The sequence below is a fragment of the Chionomys nivalis genome, chromosome 23, assembly GCF_950005125.1.
Source record: "Chionomys nivalis chromosome 23, mChiNiv1.1, whole genome shotgun sequence".
In the NCBI taxonomy this organism is placed as follows: Eukaryota; Metazoa; Chordata; class Mammalia; order Rodentia; family Cricetidae; genus Chionomys; species Chionomys nivalis.
The window spans coordinates 12,736,530-12,749,738 of NC_080108.1; the positions used below are offsets into that span (position 1 = coordinate 12,736,530).

Consider the following 13,209-nt stretch of genomic DNA (forward strand, 5'->3'; position numbering starts at 1 on the left):
GCTCCACTCTCGCGAGCCGTCCTATTCCATTTCCCATTGTAAATCTCCTCCTTTCGCACTGCGCTGTGCGAATGACCACGATGCCGCGTGGGGAATACTAGCGCTGAGGCTGGCTGCTCTTGTCATCAACTCCTAAGGACAAAGATGGCTCTACACGTGATCACACCCCTGGCAGGCAGGTTCCAAAAGAACGGAACCCGGGCGCAAGGTGTCGCTCTCAGATGAGGGCACGGCGCGCACGCTGCTTCCGCCCGCGACGTGCGCAGGCGCAGAGGACTCTTCCGCCGCTCCGCTCGGGGGCTCTTCGCGGCTCCGGCGGGCTTGGGATGCTGCAGCTGGCGTTGGGTCGCGGCTCTTCGGCTCCCGCTAGACTCCTGTCTGGTTCCACGATGCCTAAGAAAGCCGGCGCGACGAGCAAGGCCAGTGGCAAGTCCCGTGGTGTGGAGAGGGTGGGACACGGGGCTACACCGGCAGGGACTAGAAGCGGCGCCTGGCGGGTGGAAGACCTCCGTGACACCTTGTCACTCGGGTCCAGGTCCGAACCTTCTGGACCGCACATTAGCCCGCCTGAGGACCCCTGGCCACGCTCCCGCACTTCGAGGGTTGCACTTCCCGGCAGACTGCGTTCTGCCTCCTAATGTTCGTGGAGGCGGCATCCCCTCCCCTGACATCTTCCTTCCTCAACTCCAACTCCTACTCCTTTCTGTGACCCAGCTCAGGCACTGCCACCTGCTGACACCTTCCCCAGCTCCCCAGCCCTGGGTGCCTTTCTCCATGCAGAAACTCACTGTGGATGTGTACTTCATTGATGCAGTTAGCACAATTATGTGCTTTATTATGGTTCTCTCGCGCTGTGGTCCCTGCTCCTTGAGGTCAAGGGAGTATCTCTTCATACCCACTGTCTGCATACTGCCATGGAATTTATGAATAAAATGTTCTTACCATGGCGTTTAAGTGCCAGTCATTATTATTCTTTCTGCAACCCACCCCTCACCCTCTCACCCACTCTGAGCTTTAGGGTGCATTGGATATAAATATGACTAATAAATGGCTCTACGAGGAATAGGAACTATACAGCAGCCTATAGTAACAAGCTCTAAGGTAGCCAGAATGAGATCCGAACAGGGTGCACGCGTGCGTGGGCGCGTGCACTTCCAGCTTTAGGCTACACCGAGTAAATGGTAAATAATAGGCTCTACTTGAGGAGAAAGTGAATTAGTTGAAACTAACAAGAGAAAGCAGCATAAAGGTGTGGAGGCCAGAGTCAGGCCTTCCCAGGCCGTACAAACACTGGACTGGTGGGAGGCTGACAGGGACCTTGAGGGATGGATGTGGGCCGGGGGGGGGGGGGGGGGGGGGGGGGGGGCGGCTGGCTGCTGAATGGGAAGCCTGGTTTAGTGAAGGTGAGGGGCAGTAATGGGTCAAGAGAAAAAAAAGTGCGATGAAATGTCTCGTAACCTGTAAACTTGTGTGTGTCATTTCAGGGTAGAAACCAAACCAAGGAACCAGAGACACCACTTCCTCCTGCAGGGCCTGTGGCAACCGATCCTAAAGGCTGTGTCACCATCGCCATCCATGCCAAACCCGGCTCTAAACAAAATGCTGTGACAGGTACATCTGAGCACTGATGGGATTCCTGCGTGGGCCAGGCTGTCACTTCACCTTCTCTGCCTCACTAGCTGGTAGCCTGGCCTGTGGCTATAAATGGTATTTTTAGATAACGCTTTAGAGCTGCTCTATTTAAAACCCTATATTCTCACGCAGAGGTATTTGAAACGGATGTGCAATATTTAATACCAAGTTAAATGGAAACCATTGTATCTCTTCCTTTTCAAAACTGTGGTGCTGTGGAGATGACCTGGTTACATCGAGTACCAGTAAGTCACGGATATTTAGGAACTGAGGCAGGGAGATCTTGAGTTTGAGGTCCATCAGTACAAACAAGACCCCGTCTCTAAACAACAAAGCAAACAGATGTGTAGCCTAGACACCGACAGAGAGGAGCAATGCCTTGGTTTAGTGTTGATGAATATTAACCTGGAAAGTGGGAGACATCCTGAACTCCGAGACCCCTGGCTGATTCCTATGCAGAGTTAAAGTTTGAACCGAATTATCTTGAAAAGTATTTATTTTCAAGATAAAGCTTTGTATACCAAATTATTTTTATATTTTGAAAATACTACACCAAGGGGCTGAAGAGGTGGCCCAGAGGTTAAGAGCACTGGCTGCTCTTCCCGAGGTCCTGAGTTCAATTCCCAGCAACCGCGTGGTAGCTCACAACCATCTGTAATGAGATCTGGTGCCCTTTTCTGGCCTGCAGGCAGACATGCAAGCAGAACACTATACATAATAAATAAATAAAATCTTAAAAAGAAAAGAAAATACTACACCAAAACCAAAGTGCTAGATAGGTCTGGTTTGTGCTAATGGCCTTGTTATCTTGTATCTGTTAACCATACTTTGGCCAGTTTTCCTTCCTTCCTTCCTTCCTTCCTTCCTTCCTTCCTTCCTTCCTTCCTTCCTTCCTCCTTCCTTCCTTCCTCCTTCCTTCCCTCCTTCCCTCCTTCTTCTTACTTTCTTCCTTCTTTCTCCCCCCCCTCCTTTCTTTCATTGCTATGTAGCCTATACTAGGCTCGAACTTACCTTCTGCCTCAGCTTTGGAAGGATTATAGGTTTGTGCCCCAAGCCCAACTTTTTGGTCAGTATTTCCTAAGCCAAATCTAACATGGAATCAACTATGAGGTACATGAGTGTCTATGTACATTTTTAAAAATCAGACCAACTAAACTCTTCTATCTCCTATAAGACATGGCTTGATTTCAAAGATGCTAAGATGAAAAACTGAGCTTCTGAGAGATAACGGAAGAGCCACTCTACTGTCTCGTTCCTGTGGGACATATAGATGTGTTGTTACCCAGGGCGCAAGTGTACGGGCACGGCTGAGTGGCCCCAGGTGCGGGACCAGCTCAAGCACATTTGCAGGCTGCTTCCAGTCAGAGCTTTTTCTCCTAAGAACTGTGAAGGCTACAGGGCGCATGCTTGACTTCAGTTGCCTCACCTGTAAAATGGGGGTAATAGTGGTACCAAGTTATGGGGAAGCCCTTTGGGAAAGCTTGTATGCTCTTCCAGGTAGTGTAACCGTGAGATAAGTGCTAAGTGCCTGGCATGTTGGAAGCATTTAAAATACGTATCACAAGAGAGAGGAACCTGGCCTAGTGCTTGGCTTTCCCTTATGTGACACCCTGAAGCCTGTGCCATCTAGGGTGCCGCCTCATCCCTGCACTCCCTCAGTGACGTTAGAGCTCTTGCTGTTCAAACGCAGTTTCTAGGTGCCTAAATCCAGGGTACTCCCTAGGACTCTGGGCCTGTCCAGTTAGGGTTTTCTCTTTTGTGGGTGTGTGCTCTGTAACTGACCTATTTACACCCTGACGTATTCGTTTAACCGTTCAGTCCAGTCCTTGTTTGTGCGCAGGAGACTGGACTTAGCTCAGCAGTTATTAACCGAAAGCCTGTGCCGGGTAAATCAAACTGTTGGACAGTTCCTGGCTCCATGGAGGGAAAGATCTCCTTAAGGGTGAAGTTGATGCCATTTCTTTCCAGATCTGACCACCGAGGCTGTTGGCGTGGCGATCGCAGCCCCTCCATCCGAGGGAGAAGCGAATGCGGAGCTCTGTCGGTATCTGTCCAAAGTCTTGGAGCTCAGGAAGAGTGACGTGGTTCTGGATAAGGTAGGGCTCTCCCTTCTAAATTATTACATACGGACCATAGTTCATACATCCTATAATTTTTGTGAAGCCAGTTTTTCAAATAGTTTTATGTGTGTGGCTGTTTTGACTGCATGTGTGTCTGTACCACATGCATCCCTGGTGCCCTCAGAGCCCAAAGGAGCATGTCAGGTCCCCTAGGACTGGAGTTACAGATGGCTGTGGGCCACCATGTGGGTGTTGGGAATCAAACCTGGGTTCTATGGAAGAGCAGCCAGTGTTCTTAGCCACTGAGCCATCTCTCCAGTCTTGTAAGGCCAATTTTAAAAACTCATATTCTTTTAAATACAAAATTCTGTAGCTTCATAGTCTCTTTCAGCCACACTGCCTCTGTTTTATTGAGACGGGCCCTCTCTACTTACAGTCCTTCATTTTGCTCATTTACAGCGTTTTTCTCCTTTCTAAATTCATCACTGTACCTACTGTCAGATTAACCTTGCTCACTTCCTTCAAGACATCACCATATGGAAATACTGAAAAATGGTCTCTGTTTGTCATCTCCATTAAGAAGTTCACCAAGTAATTATGAACCCACGCTGGCTCTGCTCACTAGAGGATGCCCTTGTGAAGATCAGTTTATATGATGTTAATACCTTGGTTTTACTTCAGAATCATCAGAGAATGATTTTTAGGAGCAGGCCCCTGGCGTCTCTGGGGTCATGCTGAAACAGAGTCCAGACGTTTGCAAGAGAGGAGGTCAAGTTCATGTCTTAAAGTTCTACATGTGGTCTCATGCTGTATGTCCCCTGCAGTTCATATCTGGGTGCCATTTAAAGTCACTGATTAATAATCAATGATGATTAATAATCTATACCTAAAAATCCTCCTAACAGGCCACTTCCTTTTCCTCCCCCACCCTGTGGCAGATAATGTCTGACTTTGCCAGTGCTCCAGATCTGACAGTAGCCTAAGGTACACTTCCACTCTCTGTGTGTATACACACAGTCCATCCAGATAAATTCCCGCTCAAATTTTGTTTTATAAAAGGCATGTTTCGAGTAAATCTTTTTAAGAGTTGTTTTAGATGATTGTGAAATCATAGTACTTAGATGTGTGGTTGCTTTTTGTTTGAAATTTTCAGAAATGTGTAACAATTTAGAAAAGAGCAATTTGTTTAGACTTAGGTGTTATAAAAAGTTTATACTAAATTGTCATGCTTAATATTTTTAAATTATTTTCCTTTGTAATTCAAATTACTTGAAACTAGAATACTGGCCAGGCATAGTGGGATGTACCTGTAATCCCAGCCCCTGAGAGAGACAGACAAGGATCAGGGGTCAAGTTCATCCTTGGCTGTATATTGAGTTTGCACTAATCTGATACGTGATACCTTGTCTGGAAAGAAAAGAAGAAGAAATTAGAATATTGTAAACATTCATCTTGAAATTTTAATGCCAAACTTTCATTATAAAAATTGAGGTAGAAAGCCAAGAAACCCTGGAGAGTCATACAAATTTGTTTTAAGGTACAAGTGTCCAGGAGAGTGTGCCCAGATGTCTTAGGGTCTCTGTTGCTGTGAAGAGACGCCATGACCAGGGCAACTCTGACAGAGTAGGAAATCATTTCATTGAGTGAGTAGCTTACAGTTTCAGAGGTTTTAGTCCATTATCATCATGATGGGGAGCATGGCAGCGTTCAAGGAGACATGATGCTGACTACACCTTGATCAGAAAGTGACAGGAAGTGGACTGAGTGTCACACCGAGTGAAACTTGAGCAAAAGAGACCTCAAAACCCCACCCCCACAGGGACACACTTCCTCCAAGGCCACACACCTAATAGCGCCACTCCCTTTGGGGGCCATTTTCTTTTAAACCACCACACTAGGCTATTGGGAGGGGCCATCCATGACACCCCATGAAGACATGCTGCAGGGGACAGAGGTCTGTTGCTTCTGTTAGTATTAGGATGCTAAGTGTGTCTTTTTCCTTCTGGTTCAGGGTGGTAAATCTCGGGAAAAGGTGGTGAAGCTCTTGGCCTCTACGACTCCAGAAGAGGTCTTGGAGAAACTGAAAAAGGAAGCTGAAAAAAAATAAAGGCAAGAAATGATAAGTACGTCCTTGAGGAGTTTCAGTAACAACACAGAGGTGGCTAAATAAGAAAATATACGTGTGTCCAAACATAGGGGATGGAATACACACACACACACACACACACAAATAACAACACAGAGGTGGCTAAATAAGAAAACATACGTGTGTCCAAACATAGGGGGTGGAATACACACACACACACACACACAAATAACACAGAGGTGGCTAAATAAGAAAACGTGTGTGTCCAAACGTAGGGGGTGGAATACACACACACACACAAATAACAACACAGAGGTGGCTAAATAAGAAAACATGTGTGTCCAAACATAGGGGGTGGAATACACACACACACACACACACAAATAACAACACGGAGGTGGCTAAATAAGAAAACATATGTGTCCAAACATAGGGAATGGAATACACACACACACACATATCACACACATAAATAACAACACAGAGGTGGCTAAATAAGAAAACATATGTGTCCAAACATAGGGAGTGGAATACACACACACACACATAAATCAGATTAAAATAAAAGTAGAAAATTTAAGTCTGTCCATTTAATATAGGCTCTAAAATCCCTCATTGTGGGAGCTGAAGAGATGCCTCAGTAGTTACGAGCACTTGGTGCTCTTCCAGGGGTCCTGGGCTTGGCCCCCAGCACCCACATCAGAGTACTCACCCTGAAACTCCAGTTTCAGGCTGTCCCGACATTCTTTTCTGACCTCCGAGGGCACCTGCAGGCATGTGGTTCCTGTGTGTGTATGTGCCAGGCACACACATACACACTAAACAGCCTGAAATATGTTACTATAATTTCTTTTTTTGTTTGTTTGTTTTGTTTTGTTTTGTTTTTGTTTTTGTTTATCAAGACAGAGTTTCTCTGTGACTTTGGAGCCTGTCCTGGAACTAGCTCTGTAGACCAGGCTGGTCTCGAACTCACAGAGATCCGCCTGCCTCTGCCTCCCAAGTGCTGGGATTAAAGGCATGCACCACCACCGCCCGGCATGTTACTATAATTTCATGGCTTCACCACAGGACAGCTGGACAAGCCAGTCAGGACAACCGACCTCACCCTCTGCTGTCCACGGTGGTGCCTCTGATCTGCAGACATCAGGAGACCAGTTGCACCGCGTGCAAGACGACAGCAGGAACTTAGCACCCTTGACTCCCTGTGGTGCCTTGAGCCTCACATCACCACAGTGTTTGTGGATTCTGGGGGTTCCTAATTCTCTTTACAAGTGAAAACCATTTCATGCTGCTTTATAGTCTAACTTCTTTTTAAAGATGTTTATTTAAATGCCAAAACTTTTTTTATATCTTTTAAAAATTGTGTGGAACATTTTGTGGAAAAGTAAATAATTGTAAACCTGTAACGTAATGTCAGTCAGTTATTTTTGAAAATCTTGTAAATCTTCAAATCGAGAAGTTCTTAGGAATCTCCAAAGATCTTAAAAGAGTAAAGAAGTGGCGGGGCGATGGCTCATGGTTAAGAAGCTTTGCTGCTCTTGGAGAGGACTTCAGTTCACTTCCCAACAACCCAACGTGGGATGCCTCACAACTGCTGGTAACTCCAACTTCAAGGGATCCAGAGCCTCTGATCTGAGGGCACCCACACTCATATGTACACACAGAGACAGACAGACAGACACATACATACAAATTAAAAATAAAAAAAATAAGTCTTTTAAAAAAGAAGAGAAGAAAGATTACCTGGAAGTCCTTTTCATTGTAAAGCAAGCCCACCAGAGATCCCATCCGTGAGCTGTGTGGTGGCTCAGTTGGTAGTGCGTCCTGCTAGGCACTGAGACTTGGGTTTGATCCCCAGCCCTGCATAAACTGGTGTGGTGGTTCACACCTGTAATCCCAGCACTCTGGATGTGAGGGGAGGGGGTGATAAGTTCGAGATGATTCTTTACGTAATAGAGTTTCAGGTCAGCCTGATCTGTGAGCCTGTGTCCCTAGATCTGTATAGATAGCATGTATCTCTCTCAACACATGTTGTCTATATGTAGCTAAGATGATAATAAATATGTTTTATATATCTTACCTACATTATAGAACTCTAGATTGTTGTTCATTTTGTTCTTTGAGACAGGGTCTCGCTAAGTCAATGTGCAGCCTTGCAGCTTCCGCTGCCCTAGCCTCCCACATACCAGACTATACACAAACATGCACAATGCGCCCAGCCAGGTTAGACTCATCTAGTAAATAACATAACTGCTGATTTGTAGTGTGTGCCTTGCCAGTAAGTACAGGAGAAAATGTACTGTGATGACCTGATCATTAAAAACCAAGTCCAAGCCGGGCGGTGGTGGCACACGCCTTTAATCCCAGCACTCGGGAGGCAGAGGCAGGCGGATCTCTGGGAGTTCGAGGCCAGCCTGGTCTACAAGAGCTAGTTCCAGGACAGGCTCCAAAGCTACAGAGAAACCCTGTCTCGAAAAACCAAAAATAAAAAAATAAAAACCAAGTCCACAAGAAACACCGATTGTCGAAATGCTTGATGTGAGAGAGCTAGCAGTTCCTTCTCAGGAGCCAAGGACAAGAGCAGCTGAGAAGCTTATCCAAAGCCCTGTGCTGCTTAGAGGCAGAACTGGTTTAAACCAGCTGCCCTGTCTTGTAAGACCCTCTACCACACTGCTTCTGAGTACTTGGTTTGTGTGGTTTGGGCTGGAGAACTTTCCCACAGTTCCACTGGATCTCACAGGCATTTCACCTGTAGCCTTGCACGGCTCACTACAGGAAGCTTCTCGTGTAGCAGAAACACATGTCGAAAATGTGTTAGCAGCGTGGCCGCGCTCTCTCTGGTTCTCTCTCTCTCTCTCTCTCTCTCTCTCTCTCTCTCCCTCTCTCTCTCTCTCCCTCTCTCTCCCTCCCTCTCCCCTTTCTCCCCTTTTAATAAAAAAAAAAAAAAATGTGTTAGCATGCTCACAGAGTCCAGAGGTGTTTAAGGGTTTCATAGAGCAGCGATGTCACAAAATTCCCCCTTCCTTTCTCCTGTGATGACAGCCTAATGCTCAAACCCAGTTCCTTTCCTGAGGCAGAAGGCTCTGCTTGGTGTGTGTGGTGGTGGTGGGGGTGTCACATCCTCTGCAATGGAGCCCGTCCTGAAGAGCTTGGCCATTGTTTTCCAGAAGTCCCGTCCCCATCCACCTCGAGTCAAATCAGATCGTAGGAGTGTCTAAACCACCCTCTTGGCAAGAAATGCCAACTAGCTGAACCAGTGATTAGGTAAGAGGTTTATCCTAATCATTTTAGGCCAATTAAGGCCCATCCCAGAGCTGGAGATAGGATCAGCAGACTCTGGAGCAAACTAGTAATGGAGACCAGAATCAAAACTTATCAGTGGAGGCTGGGTAGGAACCAGGTTTCACTACAATAATTTTTTTCCTGAACATGGGGCCTAACTATGTTGCCCAGACTAATCTCAAACTGCTAGCGTCAAGTTCACCTACCTCTGGGCACAGATGTCTACCCCCTCCAGCTCCAGCTCGATTTCTTTATTTCTCTTGAGAAAACTGTCTAGTCCTATTTGTCCTAGAACTGACTGTGTAGACCAGGCTGGCCTCGAACTCACAGAGATCTGCCTGCCTCTGCCAGACTCATAACAGTATTCTCTAACAAGACGCATCACTACTGAGCATGGGGGTACAGACCTATAACCCCACTTTGAGGAGGCTGCGGCAGGAGAATCTAAAATTCAAGGCCAATCTGGGCTGTGTGGTAAGTTTGAGTTAGGTCTGGTTAAACAATGAGATCTTGCGTCCAGATAAACGAATAAGCAAAAAGACAGCTCCATCCTAGTGATGCCGTCTAGAACAGTCCAGGGGCTGTGTTCTAGGACAGTCCTCCTCCCTCTGCAGATGCGGTCGCCTCCAGCAGTCCTAACCGCCTCTCGTCAGCACTGAAGGGAACCTTGACCTGCCTCGGAAGACCGGGTAGGCAGCTCTCTTCAGTTGGACCCAGGTTTGATCTGCACCTCAAGACTACTGAAGTAGAGCCAGGAACAAGGACACAAAATCCAGCATCCGTTAGCCTTTTCCAGGTAGGATTCTAACCTGATCCACCCCCAAGTAATTCTGAGAGGCAGATACCCACAGTCTACGCAATGGGACCGCTGTTCTTGTCCTGTGCTAGCCTGGGGACCCTGGCTTTGCCAGCGCTGTAAATGAGGTCTGAGGTAACCAAGGACCAGTGTCAGGGTAATGCTGTAGCCCTCGCTTCCACCAGAAGGGACAGTCTCCCCTGCACCACTGTAGGAACTTGGGTTCTCCCACCGTACATGAGCAGAACGTGGGAAAGGAAAAAGACGGGCTCATCCTGCTCAGGAGTCAGGGGCTTCTGATTTCTGTGAATCATTCCATATCTTTCCTTTGGCTCGAGGACAAAGAGACAATCAGAGGACCCAAGTGGGACCTTGGCAGTGTTTATGGCTCCAAAAAGCCAAAGATAGGAATTTTAGAAGGTTCTCTAGCCGGGCGGTGGTGGCGCACGCCTTTAATCCCAGCACTTGGGAGGCAGAGGCAGGCGGATCTCTGTGAGTTCGAGACCAGCCTGGTCTACAAGAGCTAGTTCCAGGACAGGCTCCAAAGCTACAGAGAAACCCTGTCTCGAAAAACCAAAAGAAAAAAAAAAGAAGAAGGTTCTCTAAGGCTGCGAACTACAATGTTCTATATCGAGTTTTCAAGGATTTGGTTAAGCAGTTCCTTAACTGTAGGGCAGAATATAAGTATTTAGAACCTGCCATGACCCCAAATTCAAATCATTTTAATGTATGTGATGAGGACTTAAAAAACTCATAATTTTCCGTTTACTTCCAGGAGGTGGCACTGTGGAGCCGCAGCAGAAATCGACGAATACTTTGACGCTGGTCAATGCAGTTGTAGGACTTTCCTTCCGCACTGCCGTTCCCACACGCTCGGAAGTTTTTGTCTTTCCAGAGATGTTCTTTAAACTTAAATCCCTTTGCCCTGAAAAGTATCTCACAGGACAGTGTTGGCTGAGAGCCAGCTGGGTACTCAGCCGTCCAGGTGAGCGCCATGGAAGACAGCAGGATCCCAAGCCCCTCCCTCTGCTCCGGAGCTTTCAGAGATCCCACCTCGTCAGCGTTTCCCAAAATGGAACTGAGCAGGACAACTGGCCAGGTCCCTAACGTGCCCGTTTACTAGACTGAAGAACACACCCGCCCATAGGCTGTGTAGTGGGATCTTCTAATGAGAACAGTCTGTCCCTGTGAGAAGCCTACAAATGCCATCGTTTGAAGGTGTCTCAGAGAGGCTGGGATTAGAGAGAGCCAGGGAATCCCGGAACTCCGAAGCCCAAGTTAGAGACGCCTTAGTCACTTTTACACGACAGTCGCCTCACCGGTGATGTGTTCTGCCATTACAGGGAAATTATGACAAAGCCTTAGATTTCCTCAGATTTCCCTGGAGGTCAGCGGCACAGTGAAGAGTTAGGAAGCAGATTATTGGTAGGAGGCCAAGCCTCTACTGTTCTGAGGCTGCCTGCTCGCATCAGGTCCCAGGGAAACACCCGAAGAAGGCCTGAGTTTAAAAAGAGAGCTAGAAAGCCGGCTAGCAGTTAGGATCCAGGCTGCTCTTCCAGAGGACTGAGTTCAGTTCCCAGAACCCACATTCATGACTCACAACTTAACTCCAGCTCCAGGAAGTCCAACACCTCTGGACTGGGACGCCCACACGCACACGCACATACTCACACATACGCATGATTAAAAATAATACATCTTTGAAAATAATAATAATAATAAAAGCATCAGAGAGCTAAAGACCATGCTGGAAACAAAGTAACAGGCAGAACACAGGACAAGTCAGAGAAGCCTGGGCAACAACAAGTTTAAAGACATGAGAAAATAGTCGAGAAACGAAAGAGGAATTGACAACAAGGTGCAGGTCATGACAGCCAGCAGTGAAGCATCCTAGCAAAGGCTGGGATTACAAAGGCTGAGCAGCTTGCGGCCAATCAGTCACCAAGCTGAAGTTGGCCCAGTGAGATGGTTTAGTGCAGCGTGTCTCGACTTTCCTAACGCTGGGACGCCATAATACAGTTCCTCATGTTGTGGTGACCCCAACCGTAAAACTATTTTTGATGTTAATTCACAATTGCCATTTTGCCACTGTTATGAGTTGTAAGTATCTGATGCACAGGATATGTCAGCCACAGGTTGACAGCCACCGTGTAGTGGTTCAGACACTTGCTGTGCAAGCTTTGACACCTGCTTTGGGTCCCGGAATCCAGACCACTGTGAGAGAATTGACTCCTGGAAGTCCCAATGCCACACATAACTGTGGCACGTGTGTGCCCGCTCATGGGGACATCATATGCTTCACCTACTCACCCACACGATGTCAAGGTTAAAAAACTTCTTAAGGGGCTGGGGAAATGGCTCAGTGGTTGAAAGCACTGGCTGCTCTTCCAGAGGTCCCTGAGTTCAACTCCCAGCAACCACATGGTGGCTCATAACCATCTATAATGAGATACGTTGTCTTCTGGACTGTGGGCATACATGGACATAGAATACTGTGTACATAGTAGAAAAATAAATCTTCAAAGAAAGAAACAGATGTAATAATAAAATCAGTAAGTCCTCCTTAAAAAAGCTTCTTAAAAATTTGAAGTCTTTTTTGTTTTATTTTGTTTTTTTGTTTTGTTTTGTTTTGTTTTATGGTTACTCACACTTTTAATTTCAACACACAGGAGGCAGAGGCAGACTGATGTCTGCGGGTTTGAGCCCAGCCTGGTCTACAGAGTGAGTTCCAAGTCAGTCAAAAATTTGAAGTCATAGGAAAAAAGCCACTGTGATTTTTGCATATTGGCCACTTTCGTGACAAGGCATTGAACAAAATCAGGCTAAAACGGGTTATTTCAATTCAGATTGAGGGTGCAGTCTGTCAGGATGGGGAGGGCACAGCAGCAGCGGTGCGAGGCAGTTGGCCACACGGCCCTGTAGTCAGGAAGCCATGCTCTGCTCATTGCCTCCTTTCTATGCAGGCCAGGGCCCCAGCCCAGGACATGGCGCACCCACGTTTAGAGCGGATCCTCCCACTTCAAGGATGATACAAACATAACCTGCATGTAGTGTTTTAAGTGGTGCCCTTTGACCTGACAATTTCCCTCTTCAGAGTATTCTCCACAGAACACAGAATGAAAGCACCAAAGGGTAAGTCTACAAAGGTAACGTAGCACTGTTAGCTAGGGTGTGAAAAATGAAGAGAGAATCCCCGAGGATCTACCAAGAGAATAGTCATTCACTCAATGGCAAGCCCATACAATATTTAAAATTAAACCATTAAGTTTGAATCCGTTATTGAACTAGAGTGACAGATATCTATTACATTCTGTTAAGTGAATGAGGAGGTGTGTGTGTGTAAACAGGTCTAA

General features: G+C 46.8%; 1 protein-coding gene across 4 annotated transcripts; it reads left to right on the forward strand.

Moving 5' to 3' along the window:
• The first annotated feature begins 282 nt into the window (after positions 1–282).
• Positions 283–10,652, forward strand: C23H15orf40 (chromosome 23 C15orf40 homolog). Of its 4 annotated transcripts, XR_009056091.1 has the most exons (6): positions 283–419; positions 1,485–1,611; positions 3,601–3,728; positions 5,704–5,815; positions 6,681–7,375; positions 10,632–10,652. XR_009056091.1 is itself a non-coding variant. In XM_057756215.1 (5 exons), exons 1-4 carry the CDS (start codon positions 327–329, stop codon positions 5,797–5,799), a joined length of 444 nt encoding a protein of 147 aa, XP_057612198.1. In that variant the 5' UTR covers positions 283–326; the 3' UTR covers positions 5,800–5,815; positions 6,847–7,945. The 4 variants fall into 4 exon arrangements, 3 of the variants coding, with proteins under 3 accessions (XP_057612198.1, XP_057612195.1, XP_057612197.1); XM_057756215.1 differs by lacking the exon at positions 10,632–10,652 and having other exon boundaries at positions 6,847–7,945; XM_057756212.1 differs by lacking the exon at positions 10,632–10,652 and having other exon boundaries at positions 6,681–7,865.
• Positions 10,653–13,209: the final 2,557 nt, after the last annotated feature.